Here is a 22,379-nt window from a genome sequence, read left to right as displayed (position 1 = left end):
CATCATCATATGCCTCTACTAATGCAAATGCTAATGCTGTTCAGTTGATTGGGCCTGTTGTGTTACAAACTCGTCTTACAGAGCCGATTTACCTAGAATTTCTGGAAAAAGAACTTTCGCTACTATTGGAGCATGTTCCCTCGGCTACAGGGATCAGTATATACTTTCAACATGACGAAGCTCCTACCCGTTATACTCGTTTGGTGATACAATATCTAAATCGAACTGTCCCTAAATGATGGATCGGTCATGGTGGTTCCATTTATTGGCCACCAAGGTCTCCAGACCTTACTCTGTTAGATGTTTATTTGTGGGGACCGATGAAAAGTGCACTACCTGGAATAAGTAACGCTACCACGCCGACGGTACCGTTTTGAAAATGGTATGGGATAAAGATCTCAGCTATCCTCATACTATCCCTGTGAGACTGAGCAAAGAAAGAAATAGGTAGGAAAGTGGCACTAAGAGGGGAAGAGGAAAAGCTGCCGTAGAAGGATGAAAGGGATAGTTTACCTGACCTTCACATAGAGACTTAAAACTCAATTCTCCGATTAGGCAATGCCTCTCACCAGAATAGACTGTTATCACCCAATCGGGGTCTCACAGTGTTAACTAAATTCTTCCCGTCAGTGCCTTTTCTGACTATTTGGCCTTCATCAGTGGGCAAACAGGTACCCTGGTTGAAACAGACTTACTTTCCAATTCCCATATACTTCTACAATATCAAAACCCATAAAGCATTCTATGTGAGTTCTGATTCTTAGAACCAAATAGCTTTCTACATGGTAATAAAAAAAGTCATCCTCATCCACTCATGTTTATATACCTTCCAATCCAATAGGGTTACTTACTCTCACACTGACACCCTTCCTGGAAGGCCCAGTCCATGTGACCACCAAAGCAGCGGCCGCCTGGAGTTGGCTTGCCCTACCTCGATTCTAGGGTCGCCCACTCTTTCATGCTCCTTTTACTACCTATGGCTTTCAAAGCTCAGCCACCTGTCTGTATATTTTTTTTGTAAAAAAAAATCTGTCTGTATATTTTTTTTTTGTAAAAAAAAAATATACAGACAGATTTTTGGCCTCCCAATGGGCCTAAACATTAGTGGACTCATTGCCGAACTATACTTACACAAATTAGAAAAGATCCACCTTGATCCATTTATACCACAGATTATATATACCACACATTTATATTACGGAAGATATCTGGATGACATCCTAATCATCACAGATCACTTGACCATAAACAATATTCTACAGGTTTTTAATAACATCCATCAGAGACTAAAATTTGAATTAGAAACTGAAGCAGAATCCCACTCGTAAACTTCCTTAATTTTACCATACACAGATTAGACCAAAAACTAAATTTCAGCGTATATAGAAAACCCACTAATAAAGGGATGCTTCTGCACTTCCACAGTTACCATCCTCAACCATACAAAAAATCGGTCATACTGAACCAATTTCTAAATGCCTTTAAATATTCTTCCACCCAGATTTCTCTAACCACTGAAATAAACGAACTAACTAGAAGATTCTCAAATAGGGGTTACCCACTAACCTATATAAACAAAGTCAAAACAATAGCCCGTGATAAAATAAATAACAACAACCTCCCAACAAACATTGCAAAAAAATCCGACAAGACCAAAAAAAATATATTTCATCACCATTCAATATATCAAGCACTGGTACAATAAACTTAACCAAATATGCAAGGGAACCGACATGAAAATCATAGCAAAACCCATGAACAAATTATACACATTCTTCAGAAATCGACCATCAAATACCACATTGCAATCACAGCATGACCTAATATACAGTATACCATGCAAAAATTGTGACGCTGTCTACGTAGGATCCACCATGGGAGTGGCACAGCTTCGAGCAAAACAACACGAAGCTTCAGTGCGGGCGGGTCGTTCAAATGCATCGGACCTTTCGTTCCACGCCATAAATGAACGACATACATTCGGCTTCAATGAAACTAAAATTATAAATATTCAACACAACTACTACAAACTACTTATTGCAGAAACCTTAGAGATGAAACTACATGCAACTTCAATCAATATCCGTAGGCCATTCGTATTGTCCGACGATTGGTCACTTATATGCATGCGTGAAGAACAAACACTGCAACATAAGACAAAAGTTTCGGATTAATTGTGAGTAGCTCTCTTCCTGTGAACATGACACCCCGAAAAGTTCTAGTCCGACTTAAGGAATGTAGAGAATAACCCCCACCCGCCCACCCCCATATCCAATTATTAGACCCCTAAATTTCACTCAAAATTCCTGCCACAGCACCAAAAAGAAAAAACCGATCCTTAATTATTAGCCAGTTTAGACCTCCAAAATCTAACTTTATGACAATGTCTTGTAAAATTGATATCGCCTTCCCCCAGAATTATTAGCGAGTTGGACAAGGAGAGTTGGAAAAGAGCTTCCTATACCAAAAATAAAGGTAAGCCCTGTTGATTCATAATATAAGAGATATTAATGTGTCTTACCTGTGTCACCTTTTCTGCCACATCCTTTGGGACATACATCCGGTCATTACGGGTCCCTACAATTCCCCTGGACCAGGTTGGTCCGTGACTTGTAGGGTATTTCAATCTCCCTTACGTCTACCAGATTATACTTTAAACACAGATTGTTAAGCTGCAGAGATACCCCTGTGCCTCCTGTAGGGTCACCCGTGCTTGTCTTGTCTAAAACCGAATCTGAAACACAATTCCAGTCTCCTCCCAGAATAATCGTTCTGACCCCCAACATAAAAAAGTATAAACTATTGAATGTACGTACCTGTTCAGGAGCGAAGTTTGGTGCATACACATTAATCAGCCTCATTGTTTGCGCACCCAATCTCCAGTCAATGCAGATTATTCTGCCCTCTATATCTCATTGAAGATTACAGAACTTTCCTGTAATCGGTGGAAAAACTATAATTCTTAAACCCCTGGCATTCCTTGCTCCAAAACTCAAGAAACGTAAACATTTAAATCTGTTCTGGAAATTACATACTTAGACACTATTAAAAAAGTGACTTTCTTGAATAAATAGAATTTTCACTCCTAATAGTAACATGCTCCTCCAAACTTGATGCTGAGCCCGCCCTTGTACAAAACCCCGTACGTTCCAAGTGCCAATAATTACAATATTTGTACCGTTTGCCTTGCCTTAGAAGTTTCAATTTTTGTGTTAAAGATATGCTTAGAGTGTATAGAGTCTTGTCATGTTCTTGTTCATACCCCAAGAGCCATGAAATTCGTGAATTACTTAACTGCTCGACTATTCCCAGTAATATTTGCCCCACTAAATTTACGAAAAATATATCCCTCCACATAAATTGAATATTGACAACTTTACCTTCCCGGATGTACTCTAACTTTATTCCGGGTGTACCCAGCCGCTGCTCCCACTCTGTTAACTTTTCAAATAATGTTTCCAGCCCTACTCGTACATATTTCTTCAGATGCCCAGCCCCGATTAACTTTTCCCTATCTTCATTTAATGCTCCTTCTATTTCAGAGTCATTCGAATTTGACTCATTCAGATCTTGTAGGATATTTTTCCCCTCTTCCACAATTTGCCACTTACTTTTTCCTTCTTCCCCTAAGCTTTCTTCGTCTTTATTTTCCATTAAATCCTCTCCTCTGTTTCCATTAAATCGGAAGCTATCTGTGCAGGATTTGGAAGCCCTTTTGCCTCCCCTGTTTCAGTTAATAAATTCCCGTGTTCTCCATGGAATTACCTTTTTATCCATGCGCTGTGGTTTTAAGATGACCATACTGTTTGACTCTATCAGACATCCCTCATTAGCATTTAGCATTAGCATTAACAAGGGCACAGGATGCAAGAAAGCAAGCTTATATAGCATCAGCCAAAAAAACCAAACCCCCCCCTTATTTCCCCCATCCCCCGCTCCAAATATCTGTCAAGTTCTGCCTTGAATCTATTTAAGCTCTCAACTTCTACAACGACAGATGGAAGTTCCAGCAATCAACCGCCCGCTGGCTAATGGCAAACTTCCGCACATTTATCCTACAATCGTCTTTCCTCAATTTCGATTTATGCCCTCTCAGGCGATTATTCTGAGCAAGAGGAAGAATCCCATCAGCATTGAGCATGCTCAAACCATTCAAGGCTTTATCCACCTCGATCAGATCACATCGTAGGAGCCTAGTCTCCAGACACTGTAATTTGCAAAACTTAATCCTTTCTTCGTAAGAGCAACCCATTGTTCTGTTCACTAATCTTGTTGCCCTTCTCTGTACTCGTTCCAACAGCTCTACATCCTTCTTAAAATGAGGCCTCCAGACCTGTATACAGTACTCAAGGTGTGGCCTGACCATTGCCTTATACAAGGGGACTATCACTTCCTTATCCCTGCTAGAAAAATTCCTGTATATCATTGACAAGACACCATGAGCTACTCTTGCAGACCGTCTGCATTGCTCAGAAAACTTCATATCTGCCAGCACAATTATCCCCAGGTCCTTTTCATTCTCTACCACTGTCAGTGTGGTACCACAGAGTTGATACGTTACTCTGGGATTACTGCTTCACATATGTAGTACTTTACATTTGTCAATGTTAAACTTCATTTGCCACCTCTCGGCCCATCTGCTCAACTTTTCTAGATCCTGTTGCAGCAGTGTACTGTTATTAGTGTGCTTAAAAACCTTGCCAACCTTCATATCGTCTGCAAACATGGACATTAAGCTTGATATACCATCATCAATATCATTTATAAATACAGAAAACTACAATGGACCTAACACTGAACACTGAGGGACTTCGCTAATAAGATTAGTTCAAGATGAACAGTGTCCATTGATTACCACTCTCTGTCTTCTGCCACTCAACCATCCTCTTATCCATAGCAGCAATTTGCTTCCAATGCCACACTGCTCCAATTTGTGCAGCAGTCTTCCATGTGCAACAGTATCAGAGGCCTTTCTAAGATTCAAATATATGATATCAAAGTTATTCTTTGCATCCAGTTCCATTGTGAGTACATCATACTATCCAATCAAATTTGCCAGACAAGACTTCCCCTTAACAAACCCATGCTGTGTCCCAGCTACAACTGAAGTCTTGTCTAGATGATCCTTCAGTTCTTCTTTAACCAGTGCCTCCATTAATTTCCCTGGAACAGGAGTTAAACTCACAGGTCTATAATTACTTGTGTCAGCCTTTGATCCTCCTTTGTGGATTGGGGTCACATTTTCACATCTCCAATCCATGGATTGGAGATGTGAAAATCCCCTGAGTTCAAGTATGCTCTCACAATTATGGCTAAGTGTTTTCTTACATGCTTTGCGGCTTCCTTTAATATAACTGGATAGATTCCATCCACCCCAGGTGCCTTTCTTATGTTTATCTTCAACAATTTCTCTTCCATTTTACTCTCAGTTATTACAATGTTCTCTAGTTTACTGCCAGAGTTAATTACACCTCTGGCATCCCCCTTCCCGAATGACTCCTAATGTGTGAATGTATATGCAAAATATTCATTTAGTTTGTCAGCTACCTGAGCAGGATCATCAACAGTTGAACCATCGATATCAAGTGTACTAATCTGATTCGTTCCCTTCCTTCTAGAGTTATCCTTTACCACCCCTTCTTTTACAGGTCTGCATAAGAACGAATAGAACAGCTACCGATTTTGTGGTCCGCCTCTCCCCCCTCCCCACATTTGCTGCTTATTCTCGTACATTCGTTGGTAATATGCCCTGCCTCTTTACAATTGAAATACCGCCCACTCGTGCAGTGTTTGCCAAAATGGTCCAGGCTACCGCATTTTAAGCACTTTTTAACTACCACTCTATAATTCAGGAGTAATCGGTTACCCATAACAAAAATAATATTGCGACTCGACTGGCTTTCTCATCTCCATTTGTACTGTAACTTTACCTGCATAATGCTCCGGAAAGCCCTCTCACGTATGCATATCGATTTTCGTCACCTTGCCGTAATCCTCCAGTGAATTTTTCAAATGTATATTCGGCATTTCAATCGGGTACCGCTCTATTGTAATGTACTTTCTAATGCTTCCCACCGGATGGGGGGTGTACCATCTGGTTTTCGACAGGGAAGCCTCTCAGCAAAATGTCTCTGGTTATGCAGTCCTTTCATACTATTTGAAATCTCCTCATCGGCAGAAGAGTAATCCCCTGCAGTCTTGATAGATTCATACATTTGCCCAAAACTTCATTAACCTGTCTTGATTCATACTCAGCATTTAAACTAAACTCCAAAGTTCTTTCACGAATGAACAAACTCATTATGGAAAAAAAAGAAAGAAAGCAGACAAAATTGTGCCCTAAGGCACTTAATCCCACTCCGGCAACTATACCCGAGTGAGGAAAACTAAAATTTTAACAAAGAACTAAAAATTATAACTTACTCTACCCAGAAATTTCCTCCGACTACAGAAGGTAGCTAAACCTCGGCACCGTTTGAAAGCTTGTTGTCTTCTCCTCGGTGGGTGGGCAGGTACCCTGGTGTTACAATAGCGACAACGCAATTATGAAGTATAACTCCACAATATGAGAGATGCCTGATGGTGTGTGGTTTAATCTAAAAGATATTTCTTGGCGAAATGCCCTAAGAGTATGAAGGAATTTACTTATGCATGGGTAATGAGTCTTTTCCATAGGTGAAGCATTACTTATTGGAAGTAGTGCAATACCATACGAACTCGTTGTGAAGGTATTCACAATTTCAGATACAATTAAAACGATGCATTAAAACTACCTTGGTAGTAGAAATTATGTGTGAGCATTGTAAAGTAAAGTGTGTTAGCTGTCTGGCGGCACTGGGGTTTCCCCATCTCCACATTGTATACTCTGTTTGTGTATTATAGTACTCTGTGGAGGCCAGAGATTTAAAAGTGTGTGGGGAGTGGAATGTCGCGTAGGGTAATGTTCTGTCGTTCTTCTGACCATTTAGCCGTTGGGCCCCCTAGTGGAACCCGTCTTCTCCCCCTCCTCCCATTTAAAGAAACCGGGTTAGGGCACCTGCTTTAAATTGCCAAATGGCAGGTCAGATTGAGGATGCGGTTCCCAACACCCCGGCTAGGGGCCTAGAAGGTCATCCATATGTTATTATTTGTCATCTTTCAGTTGTATTCCATTTCTTCCATATGCTAGTTTCGGTTTTGATGGGGTATCTTGTGCTACTACTCAGCGCATTGTGGGTAGTCATTTCCGGTCCATGAGACATAAGGCATTACACATGCATAAGTAAATTCCTTCATGCTGTTATGCATTTAGCCAAGATATCTTTCAGATCAGCGGTTCCCAAAGGTGCGCTGCGGCGTCCTGGCACGCCGCAGCGAACTCACAGCGGCGCTGCGGGATATTTTAAAATTTCGAGGGGAACACAATGATACGCGACATCTGTCAGACACCGCACCAACTACTATACCTTGGTCGTTCACGGCCGTCATTCAGTGTAGTCACGTGTTCTGGAGCTCCTGAATGTTGAGTTATTTTAATGTGTTTAAAGTGTTTTCTTCCACTGGAAAAATGTACCAGCTAAAAGAACTTCGCAATTGGATTAAGTGAGTGAAAAATTTTTGTTATTACGAGGGTTATCTGGACTGTACTCTCTCGTCATAGACCTAATCCCTTTAGGCTTAGCATTCTGCTAACGCTTTGCTGTAGTCAAACACGTATTGTTGACAGTTAGGCCTAGTGGATATTGCTGAGAATACGATACGTACATAGTTTTGATTTGGAGCAAGTTCGTGCGCGTATAGTGTGTGGCAGCCTACGAATCAGCTCCGATTAAAATTAATAATTTGTGCCGTTATACTGTTTTGATTTTCGAAAAAGTTGTTCTAAAGATGATCTGTCCGGTAATAATGCCAAATCGCCTGCATCTTCCTCAGGTAATGTTTTATTTATTTCTTGGCTGATTTTATCAATACAGTACTTCCAATTCCCGACTATAGAATAAAAGCAGTTGGCTACGCCGTCGGTTCCTCTCTCTAGGGCCACGCTCACCGCTGGCTACTTCTTCCCCCCACTTGTGTTCTGGGGATAACTCGGGGATTTTCGAGGCGTTGATGTGCGGCTTCAGATCATCACACGGGCCTGACGCTTTCGTTCGGCGGCTTTTTCAGTCCTCTTGAGGCGTAAAAAATTTCAACCCCGTTAAACCTCCGGTAGACCTTTCAGAAGAAATCAAATTACTCAGGAGCAACCCCTTACAATTGCTTTATTATAGCTTTATTGGTCTTTGACCCAAACCATACAACCCTTAGACATGAGCTCAAGAGAAACATCCTCATCGTCAGCTGACGAGAATGCTGTAGCAGACGATTCAGACCAAGTTGGCCTCCAGCCTCCCAAAGTCAACAAGTCCAAGAAAAAGAAACAGAAAAGTAAGAGGAGAGCAAAAACCAGAACACCCCGGTCTCCTCAAACCATACTAGAATTTCTCAACAAAGTGCCTCTTGATGAATCTGACCCTGTGATCTCATCTAAGTTTCAATTTAACACTTCAACGCCAGTACTAGTAGTTCGCCTAGCCCCTGTCCCTCCTACACTGCAACCTTCACAGGCAAGCTCTCCCTACACTGGGAAATTACAGACCACTCTCTCTCCAACAGCTATAAGTGCTCCTGCCTCCCAGGCAGCTTTAGGGCCCTCCCCTAATCTAGCAGAGAGTCTTGGAACATTATCTGCAGCCAAACTATCAACCAATCTTCCTACCCCATCAGGGACCCCTAAGACCTCCTCTGCCAAACAACCAGAGAGACCACGCAGAGCATTGGATCAGACTGAGGCAGAAGGCCTCCCCCAATGTAGAAAACTAACCGTCACAGTAACTACACCTTCTGCATACCCTACAACTCACAAACCTATAGATGAAGACTCTCCAACCCATCAAATAATATCTGCTTTACATAGGAATCTTGTGACCTTTCTTAATCAAGATAATAGTCGATTCAACAGACAAGCGGCAAGTTATGTTCAAGAACTCTGGGCCACCCTTGAATCTATTACCACTGCCCTCCTTATCGACAGCGAGAAACTAAAAACCACTAACGAGGAACTTAAGACAAGAACCTCTATCCTTGAGAAGGTGCTGGACACTCTACCGAATCTTCCTACACCACGGCTACAAGCATATAAAGAATGCGGGGCAAAACAAACGCCACAGCGCGTCCCGACATACTCGGAAACGCTGAGGATCCCAATAGCAACGGAAACCCAACCAACCGCAGAGACGCACCAGAAGAGGAAAACACTGTTGCCAACACCAAACCTGGTGATACTCCGACCAAAGGAGACTGGCAAGATCCCCTCTAGTGAGGAATTAAAAACAAAAGTAATTAGTAATATGAGGGAGGACCTTAAAAATACAAGAATAAAAGGAATACGGAAAATGAGAGACGTAGGACTAGTAATTGAAACCGAAACTAGACAAGAAATACAAAGTATCATAGAAAACCCCAAAATAGACGCTCTCGGATTAACGGCCCAGCCGCCCAAAAGGAAGGGACCGTCAATAATAATCTATGACGTCAATCCAGAAGTCACAGCAGCTCAGCTGGCCGAAGAGCTCTACCTCAGGAATCTGCAAAAGGAAATACCAGACAAAGAAACACACGAAGTAATAACCACAAAGTTTCATATAAAGGCGAGAGGAGGAATAAACAACAACTGGAGTGTGGAGCTTATACCGGAAGCATGGCAAGTCATAAAGGACAGAACAAGGGTATATATTGAGTGGTGCAGCTACCGATTCCGGGAACGAGTGGTGGTTCCGAAATGCTTTAGATGCTGCAAGTTCGGACACACTACGCATGTCTGCACCCAGACGGTTCCAACTTGTGGACACTGCACAGAGAAGGGACACGCCTTTAAAGACTGTCCACACAAAGACAAGGAAGCCACCTGCGCAAACTGTAAGGCAATGAAAATAGAACACGCGCATTCAATCAAGGACCCGAAGTGCCCAGTCTACCTTAAAGCCAAAAGCATATACCAAAATAGAATCGATTATGGGGACAAGAAATAAAAAGTATAATATAGCAATGATTAAGATAATCCAGACTAACGCGCAACGAGCCAAAACAGTGGCAGACCAAATCCGGGTCAGGGCCGATGAGGAAGACACCGACATAATCATATTGCAGGAGCCATACATTCACGCAAAGCGGGTGGTGGGGTATCCACTGCAATATAAGGCCGTCCACACGGAGGAGGACACCCCATGGGCAGCGGTCCTAGTCAGGAACACCAAAATCATTGCAACAAAAGTAACTCAACTGTGCACGACCTGGGCTGCCTGTGCCCAGCTCATTACAGCACTAGGCTCCCTATATGTAGTGGCCCTTTACAGCAGGCCAAGACAGGAAATTGAGACCACAATCAACTACCTGCGCCGTCTCCAAAACACTCTGCCGAATGAAAAAATAATTATAGGAGCGGATGTAAACTGTCGCTCTCCACTATGGCACAGCGTTACTGCCGACAGAAGAGTCACCCTCTCTCTTCTGCTTACCTTCTTTCTTCTCCTCAATCTCTCACCCCTTCTCCTATTTCAAAAAAAAAAAAAAAAAAAAAAAAAAATTTTTTTTTATTATTTATTTTTTTATTTTTATTTATTTTATTTATTTATTTTTTTATTTATTTTTTATTATTATTATTTTTTTTTATTAATTTTTTTTTTTATTAATTTTTTTTTTTATTATTATTTTTTTATTTTTTTTTTTTATTTATTTATTTTTTTTTTTTTATTTATTTTTTTTTTATATTATTTATTATTTATTATTTTTATTTTATTTTATTATTATTCTTTTTTATTTTATTTTATTATTATTATTATTTTTTTTTTTTCTCGGCCCTCCCTGGGAAGCTCAGGCTAACCCCAGGGTCGGCCAGCCAGAGTCCTCTTTCCACATACCTGGTCCGGCTCCCAGTGCCAGTGACGGTAACTAGCAGTTTGTGGTGTTCCACAGACCCTAGGCTAAGCAGCCAGATGAACAACATAACCCGCACTAAGCAAACATGAACATACACTAGCATATGCTATCTGGCCTTGACAGTACTGTACTGTCTTACTTCACAAGAGATTCAAATGCGGAGTTGTGCGAAAGCACCGGTGCCGCTTGTCAAAAAACACTATGTCACTATGTCACTATGCCGACAGAAGAGGAACAACAAATGGGCAGCAACTCGAAAACTATCTGATAGGATCACAATTTGTTGTACTGAACCAACCGCACCATCTGCCAACATTCTGCAACACCCTCTGGGAGGCCACCATCGATATCACCCTAGCAACTAGGAACCTGGCGAACCACGTGACCGACTGGAGGGTGGAAGACGCTTGGACCACCTCGGACCATCGAGTCATCACCTGCAAAGTAACAAGAACGCTGCCAAGAACAACAGCAAATATACAAACACCCCACAGATACGCAGCTGCCAAGGCAGATTGGCCCCAATACAAAGAGCTACTAACTACAGCGGTTAACAACAAACCTCCGTCCCTAGATCCACAGAATAATCCGAACGAACTGCAGAAGGCAATTACTAAATTGATGATAGATATCAGCAACCAAACTATCAAGAAGAAACACCCCCGACTGGGCGCAGTCCCCTGGTGGACCCGGGACATTGCCATGCTCCGGCGACAAATGAACAAGAGTAGGAAGGACTTCCAGAGGGCCCGAAGAACATGGCCAGCAAATGAGGTTGAAGCCCTGAGGCAAATATATAGACAAATAAGAAACCGGTACACTGACGCCATAAAGACAAGTAAAAGACGCTCTTGAGAGTCCTTGGTCTCCACAGCAGGGAACAATGACCCCTGGGGCATTGTCTACAAAGTAACAACCAATAGACTGCCTAGGGGGGAGGTGATTTCTAGCACTAGGACTTTGCAGGGAGATCTCACCACAACCTGGGAGCAGTCGATGAATAACATACTCGACAGAATATATCAAAAACCAAATATGTTAACTATGCCAGGTCAGAAACAGACATGCGACAGAAACGATAACTACAGAAACCAGGCGATTGAGCCTCCCTTCACCCTGGATGAACTCAGCGTGGCCGCTAGTAGGGTCAGAAATAGAAAATGCCCGGGCCTCGATCTTATTGAGCCTGAAATACTCAAGAAAATCGTGGAATACAATCCGCACCTACTCCTAACACTATACAATAGATGCTTGGAAACAGGACACTTCCCAACTGCATGGAAAACAGCAAATTTAAAACTAATACTGAAAAATCCTACCAAAAATCCAGAATTTCCGGATTCATATCGACCCATCGCACTGCTCCCAGTGGCAAGCAAATTGCTTGAAAGATTACTCCATGTGAGAGTTATAAAACACTATGAAGCGGCAGGCCTACATGCCAGAAATCAGTATGGCTTCAGACCAGGATCCTCAACCGTGGGCGCACTGGGAAACTTGCTAAGGATTTTCCACGATTGTAGACGAAAGTATCTGCTGCTCATCTCTGTTGACTTTGCTGGGGCGTTTGATTCACTTTGGTGGCCAAGCGTCCTGGCAAGGTTGAGGGAGGCTGAGGTGCCTCTTAACCTCTACAAAGTAATCGAAAGCTATTTAACACAAAGAAGAGTGGAAATCAATGTACACTATCAAAAAATAACAAGAGAGGTGCACAGAGGATGTCCGCAGGGGTCGGTGCTTGGGCCGCTTCTGTGGACAATGGTCCTCGATGAATTCCTGACTACGGACCTGGGTTCTGTGGCAGTACACGCCTTCGCGGACGACTTGACATTGACGGTGGAGGAGGACTCCAGGGCCCAATTGGAGACGCTGGCAAATCAGGCACTGCAGCGGCTGCAGCAATGGGCATCAAAGAACCAGCTGAAAATATCGTCAGACAAGACCTCATCGATCCTGCTAAAGGGGACTCTGCAACTACGACGACCCCCGCAAATTAAAATCAACAATGTAACAATCAAATTTGTGAGCCAACTGAAGTATCTGGGCGTTATCCTAGATAAAAACTTGACGTTCCAGCCGCATCTGAAATACATCAGAAGAAAAATCAGAGGATACTCTGGACTGGTAACCAGAATCACAAGGAAAGATTGGGGACTCAAGAAAAAAGCACTGATGCTTTACTATAAAACAACCTTCCTGCCTGCAATCACCTATGCTGCAGCGGTGTGGTATCCAAAAACGACACTGGTAGTCAACAAAATTTTTATTTTTATTTTATTTTATTTTATTTTATTAATAAAAAGATACACAACAGGTAACCATTAACAGTGTATCTGAGATCAGATCAATAAACATAATAACAATAATGTGAAATCCTACAGGACGATAAACATTGATACAAATTCAAACAATAAAGCATATGTACAAAAGAGGATTGTATTAAGTTAAGTTACCGGTAAAACAAGTAATAATTAATCCGTTAGAGAATAGAAAAATAATATAACAAATAATAAGCTACAATAATTAGATGTGAGCTAGTCACTTTGCAGTTTAAGTGAAGAGGCAAACTTGTGGATGGAGTTCATCAGTGATTGGGAGTTGTCAAAGAAGTCAATGCGAGAGTCATTTGCTGATTTGCTGATTCTGTTCAGTGGAGAACACTAGAAATGACCCAAAGGACCATACTGCTATCAACAACGCGCGCCTGCAGCACGGTAAGTACCCCAGCTTTGCAGGTACTTGCTGGAGCGCTCCCTCTGGACCTGGAGGCAGTTCAGGCGGGGCTACTGTTTTTGCTGGCCAGGGGTGTGGCCGCTACCCACCAAGGATACACGACAGACCCGGCGGGCAACCTAAAACACGAAAAAAATAGGCTACAGACCCACCTCCTAGAACTTTGGCAGAGAAGATGGACAGAGACTACAAAAGGCGAAGTAACAAAAAGATTTCTACCAGACCTCCAGAAAATATACCCAAAGCAGCCACCGTGGTACTTCCCAGGGTACCATATGACAACACTATTAACCGGACACGGACCCTACAAGGAGAAGCTGTTTGGCTTCCGACTCGTTGAGGACCCCAACTGCATATGTGGGGAAAGTGAAAGCTGGAGCCACATAGTCTATGATTGTCAACACTATGAAGACCTCAGAGGGCTACTAATAACAAGGTTAAGATACTTCCCAAAAGGACTGGAGCACCACTTCCTGGACACTGAGGATGAATATAGGGCACTCTCCCAGTATGCGCAAGACTTATTCACCAGGAGAAAAACACTAATAGCTATCTACAGCAACGTACACAGAGATTGACAAAAATCGGCGCCAAATGTGACAAAAAAAACTGAAACCCTGCAGAGGACCAGTACTTGGACAAGAAGAGTGCTGATCACACGGAAGAGAAAAGCAAGGACGGGGGAATGCAGCACAGACAGTAGAGAACAGACTAAACGCAGCACAGTTGCAAACAGCTTGATGGCGATCTGAAGAGGACACCCTCGCCCTCTTCGCCTATTATTCCCACTTCCTTGGGGGGAGGGGACATTTTTTGTTCCTTCTCCTCCACCCCCAAACTTCTACTCTGGCGGGGCATGGTCATGCCCCACTGAAAACTGGGGCTATCTACTCTATTGGCCCCATATTTCTGTCTTTTCCCCCCAATCTTCGGTCTCCCTCCCCTCTCTACCTTCATCATAGCGAAAGCCCCACACGTCAAAAACTTAATATCATAAAATTACCTTACGCCCAAAACTCGGCCTAGCAAACCAAAGCGACATTACCCCAGCGCAGATTTTTTATTTACTTATATGTATATATTTTTTTTATTTGTTTTTTATTATTATTATTATTATTTTTTTTTTTTATTTATTTTATTTTATTTTTTTTTTTTAAGGTCCTAGCCGCCGAAATCCCAGGAAATTAAGCGGCAGGACCTGCCAGAGTGAATCTACAGCTACTGGGTTCCTGGTCTGCCTCCACGGGGCGTAAGTGGGACAACGTTGGGCCTCAAAAGGTGTCCAACGGCTAAATGACCAGATGAACAACGGTACAGAACACAACACATGAACAATTCCCACACACTTTTAAATCTCTGGCATTTCCCAGTGAACTGGTTCACCACAATGAAAGCAACGCGGAGATGGGGGAAACCCCTGGTGCCGTAAGACAACAACACACACTTACACTTACACTTACTAGTTTCAACATTACTTATTAAGTTGTTTGGACCTAACTACTTAATAAACGGAACTGTTAGGTATTTCTTTTGGCCTAGGGACGCCATGAAAAAAATACTGAAACACTAAGGGCGCCGTGAACCGAGAAAGTTTGGGAACCTATGTTTTGACGTTAAAAACGTTTTTTCTTTTTTCTGGCGTTATTCACAAAATTTTGTAACGAAAAACAGTCTTGCGAAAAGCATTACGAATTTATTCCAGTTTAATTTATCTTTTGCTAAACCAAATTTAATGAAATTTTGCACGGAGCTTCATCTGAGCTCTATACTAGAGGAAAAACTTTTAAACCTCTGAAAGTTGCAGTAGTTTATCCAGGATAGACTATTCAATTCAACAATTCATCATTTTACAACAGTTTTTGCATACAGATTTGTTATCTTACAGAAAAGAAAATGAAGTCATTACACATAGTATATTCCACACTGTAAACAGAGGTAGTAGTTTATCTGCATATCAATTCTAATCTACTGTGTCATTGAGTATCAAGAATTTTCTTATTAAGAATTTTAATTTGGAGATGGGGTAACTTCTCCTGAGCCAGAAATCAACACTAGCCAACAAGTTGTTTGTTATATTCATTGTGTGCCTACCTCCAAATCTACTCAGTACCCTAGGATGAGGCAAAACAATTGCTTTTGGATTCCTAAAGTTATGTGATACTTTGCTTTGAAGATTCGACTCTTCATAAATAGTGTTAAGATTCTTCAAGAATAAATTTAATTTCAGTTTTTGAATTGGATAAAGTATTTTATATTTCAACAAAAATTGCCTTCTCTTATTCAGATCATTCCAAGAGTTTGTCCCCATTACAAGTTTCAAAATCCTGTTAAGTAAGTTGTTTATTACCCTTATTTCAGTTATATTTGCTCGTGCCCATACACTTATTAAATAATTGAGTTGGGATTCCACTAATGCATTATATAAGGTAACTTTTGTTCTTAGATTTAACTTATTTTTAATGTAATAAAAAAAGTAAACGTAAAATCTTATTTTTTTGTACAAGTTTGTTATATGCATTGCCCAACTTAGACTATAGTCAATCCATAACCCAAGGTAACAGTGATTTGAAACTTCTTCCACTGTTAGACATTTGCAATTCTGGAAATCCTGAACATGTAGGCATTTATGTTCATGTAATTTAATAGAGGGATGAATGTCCAAGGTTTGATGAGGAGGTCTAATTACCAAAAATTTTGTTTTTTCAAAGCTGAGCGCTAATTTATTGTCATGCAACTAATTTTGTAAATTTATTACATCCTGCTGTAAATCTTTTGCCATTTTTGTCAGGTTCTTTCGAATTGTATATAAGATTATATCATCTGCATAAATTTTTAAAAAGGAGTTCTTTATTTTTTCGAATATGTCATTTAAATAGATGTTGAACATGATTTTTTTTTTTTTTTTTTTTTTTTTTATATAAACCCCCAAACACGACAGGTATTAGAACCTACAGTACCTTGCTTGGGTTGGAGATTGAGAAGACAAAAGAAGATATTTGTTGACATTGGACTTGAACTTCTGTAGATTGTAATTTTCAGGAAATACGTATGAAGGAAGGTTGTTCCAGAAAACGGCAGTTGAATGAACAGTAAATGGATGTTGGCTGGACGTGTTCGGATTGTTTTGAAAGAGAGAGCGGGAATTATAGAAGCCAATTCAGAAGAACAGTGCCCAGGAAAGTATTTGTAGAAGAGGAATGCAGCAGAAACAGTACGTCTATGAGACAGCGCGTGGAGTGACTCTGTTAGAGATGAATCATTAATTAACCTAACTGCCCTCTTCTGGATGGAATCAAGAAGCCTGAGAGAGGTTTTCGGTGCACCACCCCAGTTGTGGGAACAATATTCCATGGCAGGGCGGATTTGCGATTTATGCAGAGTGAGCAGCTGTTTGGGAGAAAAGTAACGCCGAGAGCGAAAGAGAAAACCAAGTTTTTTAGATGCAGAGGATGCAATATTTGTGATGTGCTTGTGCCAAGAGAGAGAGAGATTAGAAGTAAGAGTAATCCCCAAAAGAGATATATCATTTTGCCTAGAAATCGGAGTGTCACTAAAGATAAGCATAGCAGCAGAAGAATCCTTTTTTGCGAGATATAAGACAAGACTGAGTTATAGAAGGGTTGAAATCAACTACGTTGTCTTTGCCCCACTGGAGAATTACCTGAAGATCGGCATTTAAGGAATTGGTAGCAGATTTTCGAGAAGTTGAAGCTGATTGAGCAGGACAAAGTTTCTCAAAATGGAAAGTGGAATGCAATGTGCTATCATCGGCAAAACTATGGATGGGATTTCCAGTCAATGGAAGAAGGTCATTAATACACAAGAGGAAAAGAGTGGGAGAAAGAACTGAACCTTGGGGGACACCGGCATTAGTGGAGAAGTTAGAAGACAGAGAGCCATCTACCATCACCCCTCAGTGAGCAATCAGAGAGAACTGGATAACCAATTACTAAAAACAGTTGGCAAACCATAAGATGGAAGCTTATTTAGAAGACTTTTATGCCAAACACGATTGAAAGCCTTTGAGATGTCAAGAGCAACTACTTGTGTTTCACCGAACCTTTCCATTGAATTAGTCCATAAATGGGTAACATAAGCCAGAATATCACTAGTGGATCGACACTGACGGAATCCATACTGGCGATCGTTGATCAGATGGAAGGTTTCTAGGTAGTTTAAGAGTTGGCGGTTAATTGATTTCTCCATTACTTTAGAAAGAGTAGAAGTAATTGCAATGGGACGATAATTGGAAGGGAGGGATTTGTCACCCTTTATAGGAACTGGCTGGATATGAGAAAATTTCCAAATAGAAGTAAAAACACCTTTGGAATAAGAAAGTGAACAAAGGCGGCAAAGAATAGGAGTAAGTTCAGGAGCACAGGTTTTGAGAACAAGTGGAGAAATACCACCGGGATCTAGAGCTTTCTTAGCATCAAGATTCGTCAAAATCCTTCTGACACCCTTTTCACGGAAGACCACAGGAGGCATTGAATGGAGCGTGTTGGGAATGGTGGGAGGTGTTTTACCAAGATCATTAATACATGAGTTGTAAGAAAAATGGGATGCTAGCAGGTCAGCTTTATCCTTGATTGAATTGACAACAGAACCATCTGGTTTGGACAGAGGTGGGATCAGAGATGGGAAAAAGTTGCGGCCAATAGACCAGAGACCAGAATAGGCAAGACACCAGAATACTCGGCTACCATTAGGGCAAGGAGCAGGTTTTTTACTCTTAGCCTGTTCAAATTCTACTTTGGATTGGTTAATAACTGCTTTACAATTGTTGCGAGCTTTGGTGTAGGCAGAAAATGAAACTGGAGAAATAGAAAAAGCCAATTACGATATGCAACGTTCTTCTCTTGAACAGCTTTAGCGCATTTATTGGAAAGCCAAGGTTTAGATCAAGGACGAGATTTTAAAGTGGAGTGTGGGATAAAGGATTCCATTTCTGCAAAAATAAGGTGTAAGGTATATTGTTGTCATGCGGCACCAGGAGTTTCCCCCATCTCCTCGTTGCTTTCTTTGTATGTGTACCAGTTTCCTGGGAATGCCAGAGGTTTAAAAGTGTGTGGGTATTGTACCTGTGTAATGCCGTGTACCGTTGTTCATCTGGTCATTTAGCCGCTAGACCCCTGCTGGAGTCCAGCGGTGCCCCACCTTCACCCCGTGGAGGCAGACCAGGAAACACCAGTAGACTTAAATTTACTCTGGCAGGTCCTGCCGCTTAATTTCCTGAGATTTCGGCGGCTAGGACCTAAAAAAAAAAAAAAAAAAAAACTTATGTACACGCACACATACATATATGCACATATACACAACAGTGATACATAATATATACGCATCTATGCAATCGTCATTACTTTTGATGTTTGCATACAGCACGTGTGCATGCATTCATATGGCAGGAGTAGGGCAGTGCGTAGGATAATTAGGCCGAGACTGGGGAAGATTATTTTTGGGCTAGATTAAATTTAGTGTGTAGGGTGCTCACGTTGGGTATAGATAGAGTGGGGGAGGGGAGGAAGAAGGTTGGGGGGAAAGGCAGAAGTATGGGGGTCACAGAAGAGTGGGCATGCCTCACCAGACGGAAAGGTGGGGTAGCAGTGGAACGAGGCGACTGGTCGTCTCGTCCTCCTGCCAGGAAGGGGTATTAAAGGAGAGCCAGGCTAGTGCTTGGCTCAGGCCGCCAGAACAGCTGCTATTCATCCTTCATTCAGATTTTTTGTCTATCTTCAGAGTTGCTTGGTAGGTCCTCTTTGGTGTTATGCACATTTTGGCTTCTAGCCATTATGTGGCTAGTGTGCATTCAAGTCCCGTCTTCTTCTGTACAAGGCTTCGGCGAACTTTGAGAAGGCAATATATTCCTGCCTCCCGTCCAGGAGGTGTTGTTCTCTATCTCTGGGCAAAAAGGTGATCTGGCCGATGAGTTGGCAGCGGAGGTCATCATAAAGCTGGCATTCATGCATAAGGTGGTGCCAGCTCTCCAGCTCTCCACAGCAGCAAGTAGGGTCATCTGTAATGCCCAGGGCTGTAAGTTTAGCCTTAAAGGCACCATGTCCTGTTAGCAGGAAGGTCGTGTGGAGTCCCGGCGTGAACCATGCTGGAGCCATTGGATAGAGTTTGCCAACATTGGGGAAGAATCGTTTGGTGACTTCTCCCTTTGGGGATTTCTCCCATCTGGTTTGCCAGGTTTGCATGAGATGATTTGTAAGTCTGTTTTTCTTAGTCAAACGGTTTGTGGTAGGATCTGCGTCGAAGGTGCAGGCTCTTCCTTTGGAGAGTTCATATAATACTCCACATTTAGCTACTTCGAGGTCTAAAGGTAGGGTTCCCGCCAGCACCTGCAGCGCGTGGGTGCTTACTGTCCTGCAGGCCCGGGTTATAGCAAGCAGCATGGCTCTATGGATAGAGTCGAGAATTCTTCGATTTACAGCCATGGTGACTTTGGGGTACCATGCTCCGGAAGCATAGGTAGCTATCGGCAAGAAGGCGGCTTTGTAAAACAGCTTGAGGGTCTTCTTTTTCAATCCCCAGTCCCTTTTTGCTGCTCTGGTAACAAGGGCTGTATAGCCCTGTATCTTCTTACGGACGTCCGATTATCCGGAACCTTTGCTGATATGGATAGAAAAAATCACAAACTGAAAGAAACTGAGCCAAAAGGGCAGGACGACGAGAAAACTCCCCCAGAACAACAGCGGGACACAGAAGACGCCTGTCCAGGGACCCCCCAAACACAAAGCAAGCGTAAAAACAAAAAGCTGTTAACAGCGAAAATAGAGCGGGGAACACGCTCCCAAACTGAGAATAAGGTCACTCAGGAAAATGTCAATGCAAACGAAGAAACAAACAACGAAGAGCAGCAGGAAACTCCCCCCATAGATCCCTCCCTACCGGTGGGCACTGTCTATGAAAAGTCACTGGCACTCAAAACAGCACTGGAGTCAATATTTAAAGAACCGAATAACAGAATAACCACCCTTGTGAGGTCGCAAATCGTCACAATCTTTAACAAGATGGAGACTATCCTTTTCAAGACATATGTTGAAAATGAAAAGGTCACTGCAAGGCTGCAGGCCTATAAAGAATGTGGGACAAATAAAATGCAACAGCGTGTGCCCACATATGCTGAAACGCTGAGGAGTAACCAAAATCAGGGAAAACAAACTCAGTGCGGGCCCCCAAAAAGGAAGCAACCTCTCTTGATGACACCCAATTTGGTTGTGCTTAGACCTGTGGCCACAGATGGCCCCCAGGAAAAGAGAACTAGTGAAGAAATAAAGACAACTGTGATGAAGGAACTAAGGGATGACCTCAAAGCTACTAAGATAAAGTCCATCCGGAAAACGAGGAATGTAGGACTCGTTATTGAAACGGAGGGAAATGAAGACATACAGACGATAATGAAAAACCCAAAAATTGCCACCTTGGGTTTGACTGCAGAATTGCCAAAAAAGAGAGGACCTGCTATCATTGTCTTTGACATTGACAAAGACCTAACCCCAGAACAGTTAGCCACAGAGATAATAAACAGAAATCTGAGACCGACCCCCCAGCAACTACAGGAACAGCGAACCCTGGTGCAGCCTAGATACTCCACCAGATCTAGGGCAGGACCAAACAGAAACTGGGTACTAGAGCTGGCCCCGACTGTCTGGCAGCAATTAAAGAAACAAGAGAGAATCTACATTGAATGGGGATCATACCGATTCCGGGAGCATGTGGCAGTCCCGAAATGCTTCCGGTGTTGTAAATACGGCCACACAACTCATACCTGTACACAAACAGAACCAACCTGCGGTCACTGCTCTGGCAGGGGACATGAATATAAAACATGTCCAAACAAGGAGCAAGATCCAATCTGTACAAACTGCAAGGCAGGGAAAATGGACCATTCGCATTCTATCAGAGACCTGAACTGTCCAGTTTATCTTAAAGTAAAAGGGTTATACCAGTCAAGAACTGACTATGGAGAGACGCCCTAAAGAGTACAACAGATCCAAAATTTCAATAATACAGCATAACGCGCAGAGAGCTAGAGTAGTGGCCCGGCAACTTAGGCTCATAGCAGACGAAGAAGCAGCTGACGTCTTACTACTACAGGAACCATATACCCACTCAAAACGAGTGTGCGGATATCCGGCTGCATACAAAATAGTTCATGATGAGAGTGACACCCCTTGGGCTGCGGTTGTGGTGCGCAATCCCAATTATACTGTGACTAAAGTGACACAGCTTTGTGCACCCTGGGCGGCGTGTGCCCACATCTTAACGCCATTGGGCCAAATCTATGCTGTGGCCCTTTACAGCAGGCCGGGCGAGGACATCGCACCCATCACTAGGTACTTGCAGGCCTTGACCGACATGCTCCCTGATCAAAGGATCATAATTGGGGCAGATGTAAACTGCCGCTCACCAGCCTGGCATAGTCTGACCCCTGACAGGAGAGGTACCAGAAATGGACAGATTTTAGAGGACTTTCTCTCCAACTCCCGGTTCACTATCCTGAACAGACCACACCAGATGCCTACATTTTGTAATACCCTGTGGGAGGCGACTATTGATGTCACGTTGTCCACGGGAAACCTTGCAGGTTACGTTGATGATTGGATCGTCAGAGACTCGTGGACGACTTCCGACCACAGGGTGATTACCTGCCAAATCAGAAGATTATTAAACAGGCTACTGATACC

General features: G+C 42.4%; 1 protein-coding gene across 1 annotated transcript in view; it reads left to right on the top strand.

Annotated features, from left to right (window-relative positions):
- Positions 1-8,288: 8,288 nt before the first annotated feature.
- The window catches only part of LOC150077642 (S-adenosyl-L-methionine-dependent tRNA 4-demethylwyosine synthase TYW1-like), a 34,522-nt gene continuing 20,431 nt past the window's right edge, over positions 8,289-22,379 (top strand). Inside the window, exons 1-2 of the mRNA XM_090385184.1 lie at positions 8,289-9,296; positions 20,250-21,117. Of these exons, the coding sequence (XP_090241310.1) occupies positions 8,289-9,296; positions 20,250-21,117 (1,876 nt within the window). The remainder of the gene's footprint in view (positions 9,297-20,249; positions 21,118-22,379) is intronic.

This window comes from Mastigoproctus giganteus, chromosome 11 (genome assembly GCF_048544385.1).
Source record: "Mastigoproctus giganteus isolate SK-2022 chromosome 11, ASM4854438v1, whole genome shotgun sequence".
NCBI lineage: Eukaryota > Metazoa > Arthropoda > Arachnida > Uropygi > Thelyphonidae > Mastigoproctus > Mastigoproctus giganteus.
The sequence above is the reverse complement of the archived record's forward strand: the minus strand, read 5'-3'. Positions and strand labels throughout refer to the sequence as shown.